At 36.9% G+C, this 15,456-nt stretch overlaps 1 protein-coding gene across 5 annotated transcripts in view; it reads left to right on the plus strand.

Moving 5' to 3' along the window:
- Window positions 1-15,456, plus strand: part of Lrch1 (leucine rich repeats and calponin homology domain containing 1) — a 183,707-nt gene that overhangs the window by 90,575 nt on the left and 77,676 nt on the right. For all 5 annotated transcript variants that reach the window (XM_047552651.1, XM_047552653.1, XM_047552655.1 and 2 more), the window contains exon 2: window positions 2,245-2,389. In XM_047552651.1, the coding sequence (XP_047408607.1) occupies window positions 2,245-2,389 (145 nt within the window). The remainder of the gene's footprint in view (window positions 1-2,244; window positions 2,390-15,456) is intronic.

Genomic DNA, 15,456 nt, shown 5'->3' on the forward strand with positions numbered 1-15,456 from the left:
GAGTTGCATATTAAAGTTTTCTTCATATAAGCTTTTCATATTTCTTATGATTTTTCTAGGTATTTTATCCTTCTGCTAGTATCTTAAAGCCTCTTCTGTTCTAGTTGGTGTATATGTAAAGACACTTGTTTCAGCATATTAATTTTCTCCTGTGTACCTTTATCACACTCTTACATCATTTGTAATAGACTTCCTGTTAGTACTCTCCTATTTTCCAAGAAAACAGTCATATCATCTGCAAATCATGATAATTCTGTCTTCTCCATTTCAATTTTTATTCTTCTTTCTTTTCTTCATGTCTTTGACTAGTACAGCTTGAACGATGACACAAATTAGTAATAAGGGCAGTATTGAAGTCTTATTTCAACATTACAGTAATATTTCTAGTCTTTCATGATTTAGAAGTAATTTAAAGTATTATCTCTCTCATTTATGTGTGTGTGTGTGTGTTTGTAAAGGAAATATCCAACTGTTCTCCTTTTGTTAAGCAATGAATGTAAATGTTCTAAAACTGAGACATGGTGATAAATGCACTACCCAGTAAAATTACCAGAGATTAATCAATTAAAAGCTGAGAATGATCAAATTTTTGATAAATAAAATATATTTTAATAAGGTTTAAAGAAAGAATGAACAAAATCCTTTATCAAAGGCCTTTTATGTATCCATGGAGATAATCATATGCTCTTTCACTTATGCTCCATTGAAATGGTAAATCATTTTAATAAGGTTCTTACATTCCAAGAGTAAACTCCACTTTTTCCTAGTATCTTGATATTTTTATGTTCTGCTCAAATCTATTTGCTAATTTTTTTTTTTTAATTCAGGATTTACTTCAGTATTTAAGGGAGAGATTAGTATGCAGTTTCCCTTTGGTGTTTCTTCTTCGTTGGATGATGGTATTAATATGTTACCTCACCTTTTAAATATGAATTTGGAAACTTACCTTCTTTTTCATATGGGTTGGACTAGATTAAATATTACCAGAATCATTCCTTCAAAGTTTGCTCCAATTCTTCCTGTGAAACCATGTAGTTCAATTTCTGTTGATTTGTGCATTTGTTTATGGAAGGACGGTCAGAAAAGGGAACTTTTTGACTTGTTTTATCTGTGGTATTGACCTGTTTATGTTTTCGATGTGTTTTTCCCCCATTAGTCAGGATATAGTTCCTTAAGTATATGTTACCTGTTATTTACTGAACATCTTTTCATTCATATTGTTGAGACCTTCCTAATACAGGACAGGACAAGGGACTCTCTTTTTTTTTTGCGGTACTGGGAATTGAACTCAAGGCCTTGTACTTGGGAGGCAAGCACTCTACCAGCTGAGCTATCTCCCCAACTCACACCGGGCTGTTTAATTGTTGAGTTATTGTTGTTTTCAAAACTGGTGGTTCTTGCCCTGGGGTACTTGATAATCATGTCTACCATTTCCAGGTGTGGATATTCTGGACTCTTCCATTGTTTTATTGTTGGGGAGTAGGTGGTGATGCTGTAAACCATACTGTTTGTTCACTTCGCTCTGCAGACCATCCTTGTACACTTGGCCAGTGGACCTCTGTTTTCCTGCTGGTTTCACAGCAGACACACAGCAGACCCAGTGTTGGCTCTTGATAGACACATGATTGATTTATCTCAGCCTTGGACAGTATAGATGCTCAGTAACTCCAGTGAATAAATATCTAGTGTCTGATGTGTGTTCATTTTCAGAATATCTAAAAGACATGTTCCTTGCATGTAGAAAAGATGATACCTTAGTTGGAGAAATAGTTTATATGATGAATGCAAAATTGAATTAATAATTACAGTTCAACTTCTTGGGAGACCAAAACAGAAGAATCGTTTGAGCCTGGGAAACACACTGAGATCCCATCTTTAAAAAAAAGTATGATAACACGTATGTATTCAGATGTTTTAAAGGGTACAGTTGTGTATCCTTGTCTAGGGTAGAAGGAATTTGAGACATATTTCTGACAGAGTTAAGAAGTTCCCCCATCTTTACGTGCTTAGCTTTGCAAATTAATTTAGAAAGATAAAATGTTTTAGCAGTATTTTTGCTTTTCCATACCCTGCATTCTTGAATTTGGCTAGAAAATACACATCACAGCATGACACAGGTGCGGAATAGGTGATGTTGATCTAAATTTACATTATAATGTTAAGAGAAATAGTATTTATGGTTGATAAGATTGTATTGAGTATGTTGAAGATTAATTGACAAACTATTCTGTCCTTTTCTCACAGATTTATCTAAAAACAGACTGGTCGAAGTTCCAATGGAATTGTGCCATTTTGTATCACTGGAAATTCTTAATCTGTATCACAATTGTATCAGAGTCATTCCTGAGGCCATCATTAATCTGCAGATGCTGACATACTTAAATTTGAGGTAGGTTAATTCAATTCAGTGATGAAATACAAAATAATTATACATTCATTTCTATTGTGTTTTTCCTCTTTGGTAACTCCTGATCACTCTTTGAAGTAAATCACACAGGGATCATTGAAGAAATATCTTCTGTAATAAATTTGTAGTGCCTTTAATTTTGTTCTTGGTGACATTCCCTGAATGTCAGTGTGACACCTTTCTTTTTTTTTTTTCTTTATTTTTTAAAGAATCCCATAGAATCATTTATACTACTCATCTGATTGGTTCTTGTAAGGTTGTTAGGTATATTGGCTTCAGACAGTCATGTAGATTTGGGAGAATGAAGGGTAAAGGAAGTGAAAAAGAATTGGAGAGTTGGGACAAATCAGGGACAAGAAAAAAAAAAAGGCCTTACTGGTCTTTGGGGTTTCTTGGCACCATTGTCCTTTGCTGCCTAGTGATGACTGAACCCATTCATTTGAAGAAAGTCAAGGAGGAGCACTGAGCAACTGTAGCCAGATATAAAATGTGATGTCTTTAGACATCAACTGGGTCAGTGTTTGCTGAGAATAGTTTGGTAGTCTATGTTGACTTACTGATCATGCATAATGCAGTGTAGCATGTTAATGCCTCTGAAGTTAGGAAAATCAGTTAATTTAAGGTCTTGGTTTTAGACTTAGCAGTTGGATGCTCTGGTCAGATTCTGACTCCTTGTCTCCTAAATCCTTGCTTTAAATATGGGATTTCAAGACAGGGAGGAGAGGAGATATATATATACACATATATATATATACATATATATATACTTTTAAATCTCTCTCTCCTATAAAAGTAAGGACAATGTCTCAGGTACCAGCCTGAGTGTAGCCTTTCTCATGTCAGGTGTATCATCTTGGTGTGTAAAGGATAGCACCTGATTAGTCATGCTTGTGCTGTGTAACAAGTATGCCCAATTTAAAGTTCAGGTAGAGCATTCACTTTATAATAGGTAATAATGTCAATGGTTTTTCATTTTTTTTTGGTTTTCTTTTTATTTTAGTTACTGAATCTTGGGTCTTCTGCTTTCTTTACAGTCAAAAATGGGTTACCATCGTATCTCCATAAAGTGCATATGTTTTTCATCAGGGTTGAAAGAAGTCCTAGGCATGTTTATGAGTTGTCCTAACTAATATTTGGTAAATAAAAAGTAAGTTACTAGAGATGTAGGTTACTGGATATGATTTATAATCTAGAAGTTTATCTAATCTTCACTTCTGCAGCTTTCTAATTTATCTGATATTTTGAGTTTTCTTGCAATTTCCACCTCTGCAGGATGTTAGTTTCCTTGGAATTGCCTGGTGAAGCCAGCATAGTGGTGTCTGTAGATTTTGGTTCAGTGTCTCCCCAAGACTTTTGTCCTCTAATCCCAACCCATGGAGGGGAACCATTCCGAAAGCACAGTGCTGCTGGTCTGTTTAAGTGCCCTCTCAACCTGCATTTTTACTCCTAGTAGCCCTGCATGTAACAGATAAATAGATTTAACCTTGCATTGTTAATTAAGTCCATATGCACTGAGAAATCTTGGGGTATAGATGACATTTTTTTTCTTCTAGGATGACATAGGCTAAAATTCTAAAGACATAGGATAATCTAATCTTATTGTTTCTAAGGCATTATTATTGTTTTGTCACTGATGATTTTCATGTTGCGCCTCGTTGAGAGAAGATTACTGCTGTCTTCAGATGGATAGAAAGACTATATTAGAGTATGGATCTTGGAATTATTTATGAAAAGCCAAGGAGATATGGAAACATTTACAGAGGAGTCATTGACAATGTCCAAGAAGACTGTGGGGTACATTAGAAACAGAGTTTTGTGATAAATTTGTAGGTAATTAGAAAAGAGAAAGAAATAAAGGGACCATTCAGCACCCAACTCTTTAAATCTTGTTTCTGTCATTCATAATCATTTGATTTCATGTTTATCTCTTTCTTTTCCTGTTTGTTTTGATAATTTTTGGTTTTGTTCTATTTTTCTTTGTTCCCTTTTCTAACTTCTAATGTGATCATGTGTAAGGCCTGTTCTCTTGTGTTGGATCTTATGCTCCTTGAAGGAATTTGATGACTACTTGGAGAAAAATAAAGAAAAAGTCTATCTCTTACCTCCCAAAAAGGTTGTAGAAGAGATATAAAAAAATACATGGATAGCATCTAAACATTTTGAAAGCAGGTACTAATTATTTTTGATATCTCCTATAAAATTTAATGCCTGAATATAAAACCTAAAAAGATAAAATAATAAAATAGTAATAAGGGCAAGTTTTAAAGGCATCAGGAAAATTGTCATTTTGCGATATTGATTTACATGTCTTTAATTCCTGTTTGATCACTGCATTTAGTTGAGCCATTTTTCCTAGGAATTGGACCTGGAAATTGAGTTGCTTCTCAGTTTGGGAGTGATTTGAGGTAGAATGCAGTAGAGTTCCTACCTGAAAGATTATTTGTGACTTCTGAAATAGGAGGTGACTGTCACATCTCTTTACTGGCAAATATGTAATAGTATCTAGACAACACTGGTGGCATCTAATTAAATTGTGAAGTCTAAGATGTTCAGTAATATCTTCCACATGACAGTGTTGTCTGTGAGTTCTTCTGATCCTCACACTGTCACCCTCCCACCCCCCAGTCCCAGCTGTCCCCAAGCTGGTAACCAGGAGGAGTGTGGAATAACTTGGTGCTTGTGTGTGATCATGACATAAGCCTCCTCCATGACAACCAGGATTGGTTGTCGTGGGCTCCTCTGCCCCTCATGAATATTAATAGAATGAAATGTATTTCTTCTTGGGCATCGTGTAGGGCATGGTGGACTTGGTGGAATTTTTGTCTTTGGGGACAGGCTGCCCCATCCTTTTGCTTGAAATGGAAACAAAGACTCAGGATGCTGCAAGCACACTGTGGAAGAGCTACTGAATTGCCTCTAATTCATTATTTTTTTTTCTGTAATTGTTATATATGACAAAGAAAGAAGCTTATATTCATGATGGAAGTATATAAATGAAGCCTTCCATTATTGTTAATTTAGATATATTGGGGAAGTCAGTATAAATTTCAAAAAAATTAAATAAGTAACATAAATTACTTTTGAGACCACATATTCTGAAAGAGCTTTAACAAATAGGTCAAATGATCCAATTCTATAAGTAGCCCAAAACATTTTCTATATTAAGATTTTCCCTCATTTCTACTAATTAGGAAGAAGGTGTTGTTAGATAATATAGTGTAGAGGCTGCTTTTAGATTTTCACAGTGTTTTCTGTATGTAAACAGGTCCGTTTTTTGTGTCCTAAGCTCAAACCCAAGACATCTTGTATGCAAAGCACTCTAACACTTGAGCTACCTCTATATCCCCAGTCTGCTGTACTTAAAATTTCTTTTCACTCAAGAAATCACATATAGAAACTACTAATTTTGAACATTCCAAAGTAGGAGCGAAGTATAGAAAGGTACTTTGAATTTATGGGAAACATTCAAAGTTGATTATACCCTCTGGGCTATCTTGTATTCCAGCAGAGTAAACAGCCATAAATATTTGATGGTGATGGCGATGATGTTGGTGATGATGATAATGGGGGGTGGGTATGTCACTGCCTGCTCTGGTTCTTGGCTGACACACTGTCTCAGCAGTGTCATCTCTAAATGTCAAATGGCTGCTTGGTGCCAACAGCTTTATTCATGTCTTTAGCTAGAGATGGGTTTAATTTGCACATGAAAACAATCTTCACTATGAAATGCCTTCAAAAACACTTGTTTTCCACATTTCCTCACATCATGGAAATGTTCTATTTGTGGAAAATATTGATTTATTGCTGCTTATGTAGCATGTGTTTAAAGGATCTAGGCTTTTAATCTTTGCTTCTTGGTATTCACAACAAAAAGTTATGTTAGTTTAGTATATGTGCCACTGTGTCTCTTCCTGTTATAAAGTATCTTAATCCAAGAAATGCAGCCAAGAGCAATAAAAATGATTAAGCAAGACTTCTTCCTATATGGGAACAAACACTTTTGAACCTGAAACTCACAGGAAAGCCTCACAAAGTTTAAAATCTATTTTAAGGTGTTGTTGATATGTCTCATTAAGAAAATACACCTTTGGACAATAACAGACCCGGAGTAGCAAAACTCTTGGCAACTGTTGGCATGTTGTGAATCTGAAATAGGGACCTTGGCTTCAAAGTCTCATCTCAGAGAGATTCAGGGGTAGAGGCTGCCAAAAAATGAAAGTTCTTTATGGAACTTTGGTAAAGGGTTTTGCTTTCTGTGGGGGAAACTGGCCCAGCCAGGCCTGGCTTGTTCATAGAAGCCCCTATCGGTCCCTGCCTGCTGGGACTGGGTTCTGAGGCATTGCTTGAAAAGAAGGCAGTTTCTTGCACAAACTGTTATCACACCATAAAAGGAATGTGTTTTGGCCGCTTTCTCCGCAGCCTGGTATCCTTTTTGGCTGCTAAACAATGTGCAAAAAGAGCCAACTTCCTATAATCGTCTAACCTGTATGCCCACATTCTTCTGGGTCTCATTCTGAGAAATAATCTTTAATTTTCAGAATATCACTATATGAAGGATCCTGCACACTGTGGCTGCCTTGGAAAACACAGGTTTTATGTTTTCTTTTTTTTTTTTTTTTGGTTGGTGTGAGCCAAAAATGAATTTTCATTGTCCCCTCTCCCCATGCTGACATTTCTAAAGAAGACATCCAAGGCAAGATAGGGTTCTTCTGTCTAGAAAACGAGAAAATTGATGGTGTCTTCTTAAATTGGAACAGGAGGAGGAGTTTTGTTTAGTGCAACACGAACTTATGTACTGCATCCTTTTGTGAAGATTTTATCTCATTCAAAAGGAAAATGGGAAGACTATGTCTATGTTATGTTTTGGGGCTGGTCTTTGGTAACCAGGTTAATCTCATGAAATGGCAGATGGTAGGAAAGATACCCAAACACAGTGAGCTGTATTGGAGTTTGGAAGTATTAATCTTAAAATTTGGAAATGTTTTTCATAGATTAGTAGTGTCCAGTCCATGCACCGCTGACCACCCATGGGTTAAGTCTGGTCTTTTCTAGTGTTCCTCAGTCACTTGCTTCCCAGGAGGAACCTATAGCCAGTTTTCTCTACAACTTTCAATGTGTACCTGTTAAATTTGTCTGTTGGCATTGGTAACTGATGGACTTTATTAAGCATGGATGAGTTAATAATTGGATATCTCTTATCAAATTCCATTCCTTTTAGTATAGCCCATACTTGGCAAGACTTCCTAAGAGGATTTTTCCATTATGCACACCACCTGATCACAGATGTTGTTTTAGTTCAATGTTGGTATTGAAGAAAGAACAGTGACACAAAAGGGATATTATGTCTTTGATAGATAGAGCGCTGTCAGAATTTGTTGGTTTTGTTTTCTGTTCTGTTTCTGATCTTAATAGAAATGTTAAGGTCTTTGTGCTGCAGAATAGATCTCTGGAAATGAGGCAAATACTTAATCTTACATCATAGTATAGGTTTTTTGGTTTATAGTAATTTTCAAAGTTTATCCTGCAAGCCCCAAATGAACAAGCTCAAATTACATTTATTTTTCTAATTAAAACAGCTCAAAATCCTTTGAAACACTGCCATTCATCACTAGTCAACTTATTACATTTCCTCTAAGATTATCACAGTTTACCAAGGCTTATAACAAGGGCTCTTCATGAAAAGAAAAGGTGAACTATAAAAAGAACCTACTTATGACGACTATTCTAAAAGGCGTGGGTTTTTGGAATCATCATCATTATCATCATCAATATCACTGCCACCACTTAAGAGCTGAATTGGGTTGAGCCATTGTAACATTATGTCTGAGGCCTTCTATAGTCTTTAGTCTTTAGGAAACAGGAACATGACTTATCCCTAAGCCACCCTATTTCATAAATAATAGAAACAAGTGGGATGCATGTCTTTGATATTTTAAAGTTTGCTAATCCCCTTCACCTATGTTGTCTTATTGAACACCATCTCCCTTGAGTTCCATGCCCCTTAGAACAGTTTCAAAATTATGAAAATCATTGTTCAGTAAAATTCCTTAAGTATTTAAACAAGAGAAAATCTTCCCATTTTAAAGTTGCTACTATGTCTTTTTATTCCTAAAACTCTAAATTTGTACATTTTCTTCTTATTCATTCATTTTTCAGAAGTTATTTTAATTTGTGTATGTGTGGGGGGGTGTATTTAAACCAGCTTTTGATTTTATTTTGTTGGTTCTCTATTTTCTACTTCATTATTTTTTTTAATCTTATCTATAATTATTTTTCCTTAATTTTCTTATAGACTTACTCTTTTTCTAATTTCCAGAGTTTGGGATATTTAGCTCATTGACTTCCAATTATTTTATTTATTTATTTTTTTTACAGAAACATTTGAGGCATTGATTTCCCTGTACATAGAGCTTTGACTGACTCAAAGTTTTGATATGCAATGTTATAGTCAGCTTTCTGTTACTACAACAAAATATCTGAGGCAATTAACTTATAAAGAGAAAAAATTTATTTGGACTTACAGTTTTGGAGTTTCTAGTCCAAGACCAGCAGCCCCATAGTTTGGGGCCTTTGGTGAGGGCTGCACATCATGGCAAAAGGAAGTAGTGGATCTAGTCTTACCTCTTAAAGCTAGGAAACAGAGAGGCAGGAGAAGGCTGCATGACCTCAAACTTCCCATAAGGCTCCACCTACCTCTTAAAAGTCCACAGCACCTCCCAATAGTGCCACCCTGAGGAGGAAGCCTTTAACACATGGACCAAACCATAGCAGGAAGTGTTTTTGGTTTGTTGTTTCTTTGTTTTTATTTTCACTTCTAAATCTTTTCTGGTTTTCACTATTATTTCTTTACCCAAGAGTTTTAAATTTGTATGGAAAAGGTTTCTTTTTATGTCTTAAAATTTATTTTTAATTTAATTTCTGTGTTTCAGAGACATTTTCTGTTTGCTATAGGTTCTTTAGATTGGTTAAGATTTGTTTTATAGCCTTGCATAGTTGACTTTATAAATATTCCACATGTACTTGAAAACAAGTATGTGTAGTCTCTTAAGTGTTATATGATGGAATCTAGTAAATCCACTAAGTATAACTTTTTAGTTTGGAGGTTTGCATCTCCTCTGCCCTAACCCTTGATGTCTAGGCAGAGATAACTGAGAAGGGTGCACTGGACTAGACACTCAGCAGTCTTTCCACCCATTTTGAAATCATTCACAAGTTTTCCTGATAACTCAATAATTCCAATGTATATCATCACATATAAGAGTTATGCAACTTCATGAACTATTTGAATAGAATAATAGTTAGGAAAAACAGTGCACTGACATTTAGTGGGGTCTGTCAACTCTTCCTTTTAAATCCTGTATCCTAAATGCTAGGGATGGGTGGTGGGGCTGGGGCTGAGGAGGGTCCTATATGCTTCGAGAGCTTGGCATTGGCTTTCGCTTGGCCAGTGATTTGAGGGGTGATCTTCAGGGAATTTAAGTGTTATGATAGGTGGTCCCTCTAGTAGATGAGTCCCAGAAAGAGACTACTGTGATGGGAGGTACCAGGGTCTCTTTATTGAGACAACTAATGACATTGGTACCCAGGTCTGTAGGTACTGAAGTAAAGAATCCTCAGGAGCAACATGGAATCCTTTTGTTCCACCTTACATGATAAGATCCAGAAAGGAAGTCTCTCTTCTTTAATCTTTTGGAGTTAGCAGATTTTTAAACTTAACCCAGTAGAAAATATCTGTTGCTACAGTACTTTAAAAATATACCATCCATGTTCAGGTAGGATGTAGGGAATAGCAGCTCAAAGTGATGCTACCTGATAGTTAGGGGTGGAGTTTTAGGATTCATGTGCATGTCATATCTTCTTGAACAGAGCAGGCACCTGGAAGGTGTAGGAAATCAGGGTATTTCTTTTCATTATTGGCCTCCACGACCTCTTCCTTTCTTGGCTTTGGTCACATACTATCCTAGTCACTTATCTGCCTTTTTGTTTCTTTTCTGTTCCTAAGTCTGGATGTTCTTTCTCTTCCTGCACCTCAATGTGGAGTGGTCGAAAGCTTTGATCCTTAAATCTTCTTTCAGACCTCATGCCTTATGGATCTTAAATTTATTCCTCATCCCTTTGACTTATTTGAATGCCAGCCCTCAGTCCCCTCTTGCTTAACATTCTTTCTTAGATGTCCAGTTGACGTCTTAGAATTCCAAAAGAGCATATCTTGAACTCACGTTTCTGTTTCTGCTTCTACTATATCTTGAACTCTGTTTCTGTTTCTTTTCTTTTTGTCTAGAAATCCCAGTTTGATCCCTTAACTTATTTTTGACCACTTTCTTCTATCCCTTTTTGCATAAATCCGCCATTAGATGTTAGTCCAGCATCTGCATTACCTCTTGCTGAGAATTCTCTGCCCTCCTCCTGCTGTTTTCCTGGTTCACCCACACTTTTTATTCCAGAGAAAATGAGGAAAGTTTGTGTCGTATGAATGGGAGACCACAGACTTTGGTCTGAAGCTCACTTACCTGGTTTCAAACCCGTAGCACAGAGCAACTCACTAGTCAGCCAACACAGAGCAAATTATGTGAATTCTCTGAACAGTGTCAGTGTTGTGCCTTAAAAGTATGGGGTATTAACATGTTACGGATTGTTGTGAATATAAATAAAATATTTGTTTGAATGCCAGCCCAGTAGTTACTATAGTAACTACTCAAGAAATGTTTGTTAAATTGTTGAATCAAGTTTTGTTATATGTTACATATGCAGATGCAATATGGGGTAAGAAAAATTGTGGTAAAAGATTCTGTATCTGAGTAAAGAAAGTGAGTCCTGTGGTACTGGTGAAGAGAATGTGCTCTGGGAATGTAAAAATATCAAAGCAGTTAAGAAGAACCAAGTAGCTGTTACATGATAGAAGCTCTCTGAGGAGTCCCCTCCTTGGAAGGATAAGTAAGAAAAGGAAGATTGACATGCTAATATTCATGCAAGTGAATCTATATTATGTCTTCAAAAATTCCCAGAAAAAGATGGACAGGCACTTGGGTTCAAATGGTTAGCAATAATATTCAGGCATCTTAATTTTTGTTACAAATATTTTTAACTCAGTGTCCCTGGGTAAAAATTGATCTGAGCAGTCTGTGTTCATTTAAGTCAGTATCAGTATCCCCCATTTTTTGTGGGGGAAAAAGGTTGCAATAAAAAATAAACATGTGCATATATATACATTTTTCCCCCTTGACTTTGATGGGCTGGTATGGAAAAAGAAGGTAGGGGTACCTTCCTGGTAACAGGAAGAATCTATTCTACCTGGAATAAAGCTCCAAAAAGTGGGAGTAGTCACCAGTGCCAAGACAATCTTTCTCAGCCACTTAGGGCTGGTATCCTGTGTGCCAGCACCATGGCTGAAGACAGTAGTACTTTTCTGGATATGGGGCTCAGCAGCCACAGTCTTAACACTTAAAACCCCAGACTTACATTGTTGTCTCCGAAGCAGTTTGATAAATTAATATTCCTGTTGGCATTGCATGTTGAGTTTTCTTTGAACATCGCCTTGATTTTTAAGCATTTTAAATGAAGAAATTTTAAGTAAGAGTTTGTAGAGTACCACATAGGCCTGGTCCTTTTGAAATTAAAGTACTCTTAGAAGAAATGAAGGAAAGTAACCGAGATGTAGCAAGTTATCAGTAATAGTCCTTTGAAATATAACCATAGACATCAGGGGCAATGGTTGCCGGCTGTTAGGCATGCTGAAAACTGAAATATTTTAAGTAATCACTTATTTTTACTCAAGAGGAGACCAATAGGCTGTTACCGTGGGGAAACAGTTTAGTTGCAGTAGCCAAATATGGTGAGGGTGTGCACAGAAAAAAATGCAGTGGAACAGCTGTTGCAGAGATCTGCCCGGGTTCCCGGTGGCTTTAAAGCCTCGCTCTTTGTCGCTGGCTTTTCTTAGAGTTCTCATTTCTAGTCCTTTATTTTCTCAAAACAGCTTGTACATGCGAGGAGAGCGAACTTGTTTGGGATGGCTTTTGAGAACTGATCATGATTCAATTGAAACAATGGGACTATGTTTATAGTTTTGAAACATTTTAAGTTTTCCAGTGGCTGTCACACTGGGGTTGTAGTTAGTTTACTTGCTGTCACAGTTAAACTTGGGCTCTGAGTCTCAGTGCGGCCATATATTCTCAATGAAATCTCTGCTTTGGGGCTGAGAGTGCAGCATAATAGTTGGAGTGCATGCTTAGTGTGCAGGAAGCCCGGAATTCAAGGCCAAGCACCAAATAACAACAACAATAACTTAAAAATAAAATTCAGGGGGCTGGGGTCATGGCTCAGTGGTAGAGCGCTTGCCTGGCATATGTGAGGCCCTGGGTTTGATCCTCAACACCACATATAAATAAATAAATAAATTTGTAAAATAAAGGTTCATTGGCAACTAAAAAAATAAAATTCAGTGTTAAAAATGTGTATAAAATATTATTTTTCAGTTGTACAGTGAAGCATAAAGGTAGTCTCAATTTGATTTTCACTTAGTAACATAAAGTGGACCAAAATATCACCAGGCCATGAAAGCAAAGCTGTTGTCCTTGGTGGCAGTTATTGTCTCAATCACACAATGATGGTGGGAATGGAGGGCGAGGGCTGGCACGGAGGGAAGTCCTCGATCATTAGGGGAAACAAGGGTGAGAAATTTCACAGGGTGGACTTTTCAGAATGAACTAAGCAGGAAAAAGGAAATGGTTCTCTATGGATATTGTTCACTGCTGTGTGTGTGTGTGTGTATGGGGACAGCTAACAGGTGTCATATGCAAAACAGAAAAAGAAGTTACTCTGCTTTTAATGAAAGGTAAATAGGATGTGCACAAAATAACATAAAAACAAAAATAGCTGAGGGAGCCAGTGGAAGGGGCAACTGACTTGGCCCAAGTGAGATTAACCGCTGTTTACTGTAGGTCAGATGGCAAGCAGAGACTCAACCAAACAAAACAGTGACTACTACTTGTGGTCAGTGTTAGTTCCCTTCTCTCTGCTGGGTTGAGCCAAGCGTCCTGGCTGAGGGATGCTTTCCCTGTGGCCCTGTGTCCTCGGAGTTTTTTGAAGGTTAATGACCCCATGTCCTTATGTCTGTTACTGTTTGTTGAAAACCAAGTAGTAAATAGAGATGGCGACTCCTGGGTATTCTCGTGTTCTCAGAGAAAGGATGGAATCCTGGAATTAGAGAAGACAGAAGGGAAACACTCGATCATATGATTATGTGTATATTCTAGTCTTGGTTATCCAGATCGGAAATTGGTATTTTGCTTGTTTTGGCCTGAAATGTTATATCCCAGCCTGGTTCTCCCCAGCATGTCTTTGAGCAGTCATCTTTATTTTTAATTGGTAGATATTTTCAATGAGTGAAACATGAATCTGTATTTTAAAAGTAACTGAAATTTCAGCAATGAGGAAATATCATAAAAAATTAGTAAATGAAATGAAGCTAAGCACACGTATGCTCTTCTGGGTCACGTGTCTAGTACCTTGCCATGTTATTGGTTGGGGATGGATGGCTCAGTTTTTATCTAGTATTGGACTAAGCACTTTTGTATCCATAATTTCACATTAAGTAAGTCTTATTATCTGTTGTCTAGCCAACAAATCCAAAGAGATTAAAGGTCTTGCTCATAGTCAGAAAGGTGATTTATAGCAAAGGTGGGATTTGAACCCAGGACTTCTGATTCCATAACTGGAGTCCTTTCTGTGACACCATGCAGCGAGTGGAGTAGGTGAATCTGTTACAGAAATTTTTCTACAAATTATTTTCTAAGTGAATTTTACATTCCATTAAATAAAAATAAAGAGGTAGGTTCTTGTAGAATTTTTTAAAATGTATTGTATCCTAATAATAAAATCATATATAATAATATAGCACATCTCTATCTTTACACATTTTAAGGAAAGTAAGCATTTGATAAGTCACTAATAAAAAATGTCAGATACTAACATTGAGTCTCAAAATATGAATGTTAATAAGTGCCATCGATAAAACACATTAAAATAAACTCTTAAAGTCAAACCATAAAAAGTGACTTACCTTGTAAATGTATTAATTCCAGAGTTAAGTGAGGGACACTGATACTTGAATTCAAGAGAGTGTATCTTGTACACTTTTAGGCGACCAAAAATGTTTAGTTACGTCGAGCTACCTCATTGCATCTTGAGATGAGGAAATAGACAAATGTAGCTGGGAACCATTCCACTGACAAAGGTGGAAGACAAAGCCTTAAGCAGTGAACATGGATCCAGTAAAGGCCCCTCCACTCCCCTTTCTTACCCAGCTCCACCTCTGCCCAGACAGGGCAGGTTCCAGTGTCAGCAAGAGTAGATGGGCAGGCTCCTCCCTGGTGAGGGCAAAAAAATCTCAGGCCACCATGACCAAATCTGTAATTTCTACTTCTAAACGAATAGCCCTTTTTTTTTTTTTTTTTTCCTACAAATTTCCTCTTTTGTAATGAGTGAGCAAAAATTTAAAATAAATAAATGTTGCTTTTCGATGTGACTCAAGGTGAGTTTGAAAATAAATACTGACCGTTACCTTATCAGATGCTATATGGCCTTATTTTTAAACGTTCTTTCTGCACAGGGTCTGTTTATAGCAGAAGCCTACAGGAGACAAGTGGGGGTAGGAAAGTAGATTGCGGCCCGAGGCACTTATTTGCTTGAGAAAAATTGCTGCCAGATGAGTGGTTTCAGAAAGCAAAGGCTGCTGATGTGGTCTGGAGTGGGTTCAGGATTAAAGGGAATGCAGTTTCTCCTCTCCATTATAAATATTCACTGGAGAACTGATGGGTTTTGTATGCATCTGTATTTCCTTTTTCTATTAGGGAAGTTGCAAGAAATACAGGAACATCCTGTGATAAAATAGATGAAGTAGAGGCTGAGGGAACAGATGGATGAAGTGGAAGGAGTCTGCCCCAGGTCTAGGGCATCTTGTGTTATGATGAAATTCTTGGCGTGGTGGGTTTGCTAGGTCCACAGGTAATTAATTAACTCAGTGTCTAGGAGGACACCAGTATGGGGCACCA

This window comes from Sciurus carolinensis, chromosome 5 (genome assembly GCF_902686445.1).
Source record: "Sciurus carolinensis chromosome 5, mSciCar1.2, whole genome shotgun sequence".
In the NCBI taxonomy this organism is placed as follows: domain Eukaryota; kingdom Metazoa; phylum Chordata; class Mammalia; order Rodentia; family Sciuridae; genus Sciurus; species Sciurus carolinensis.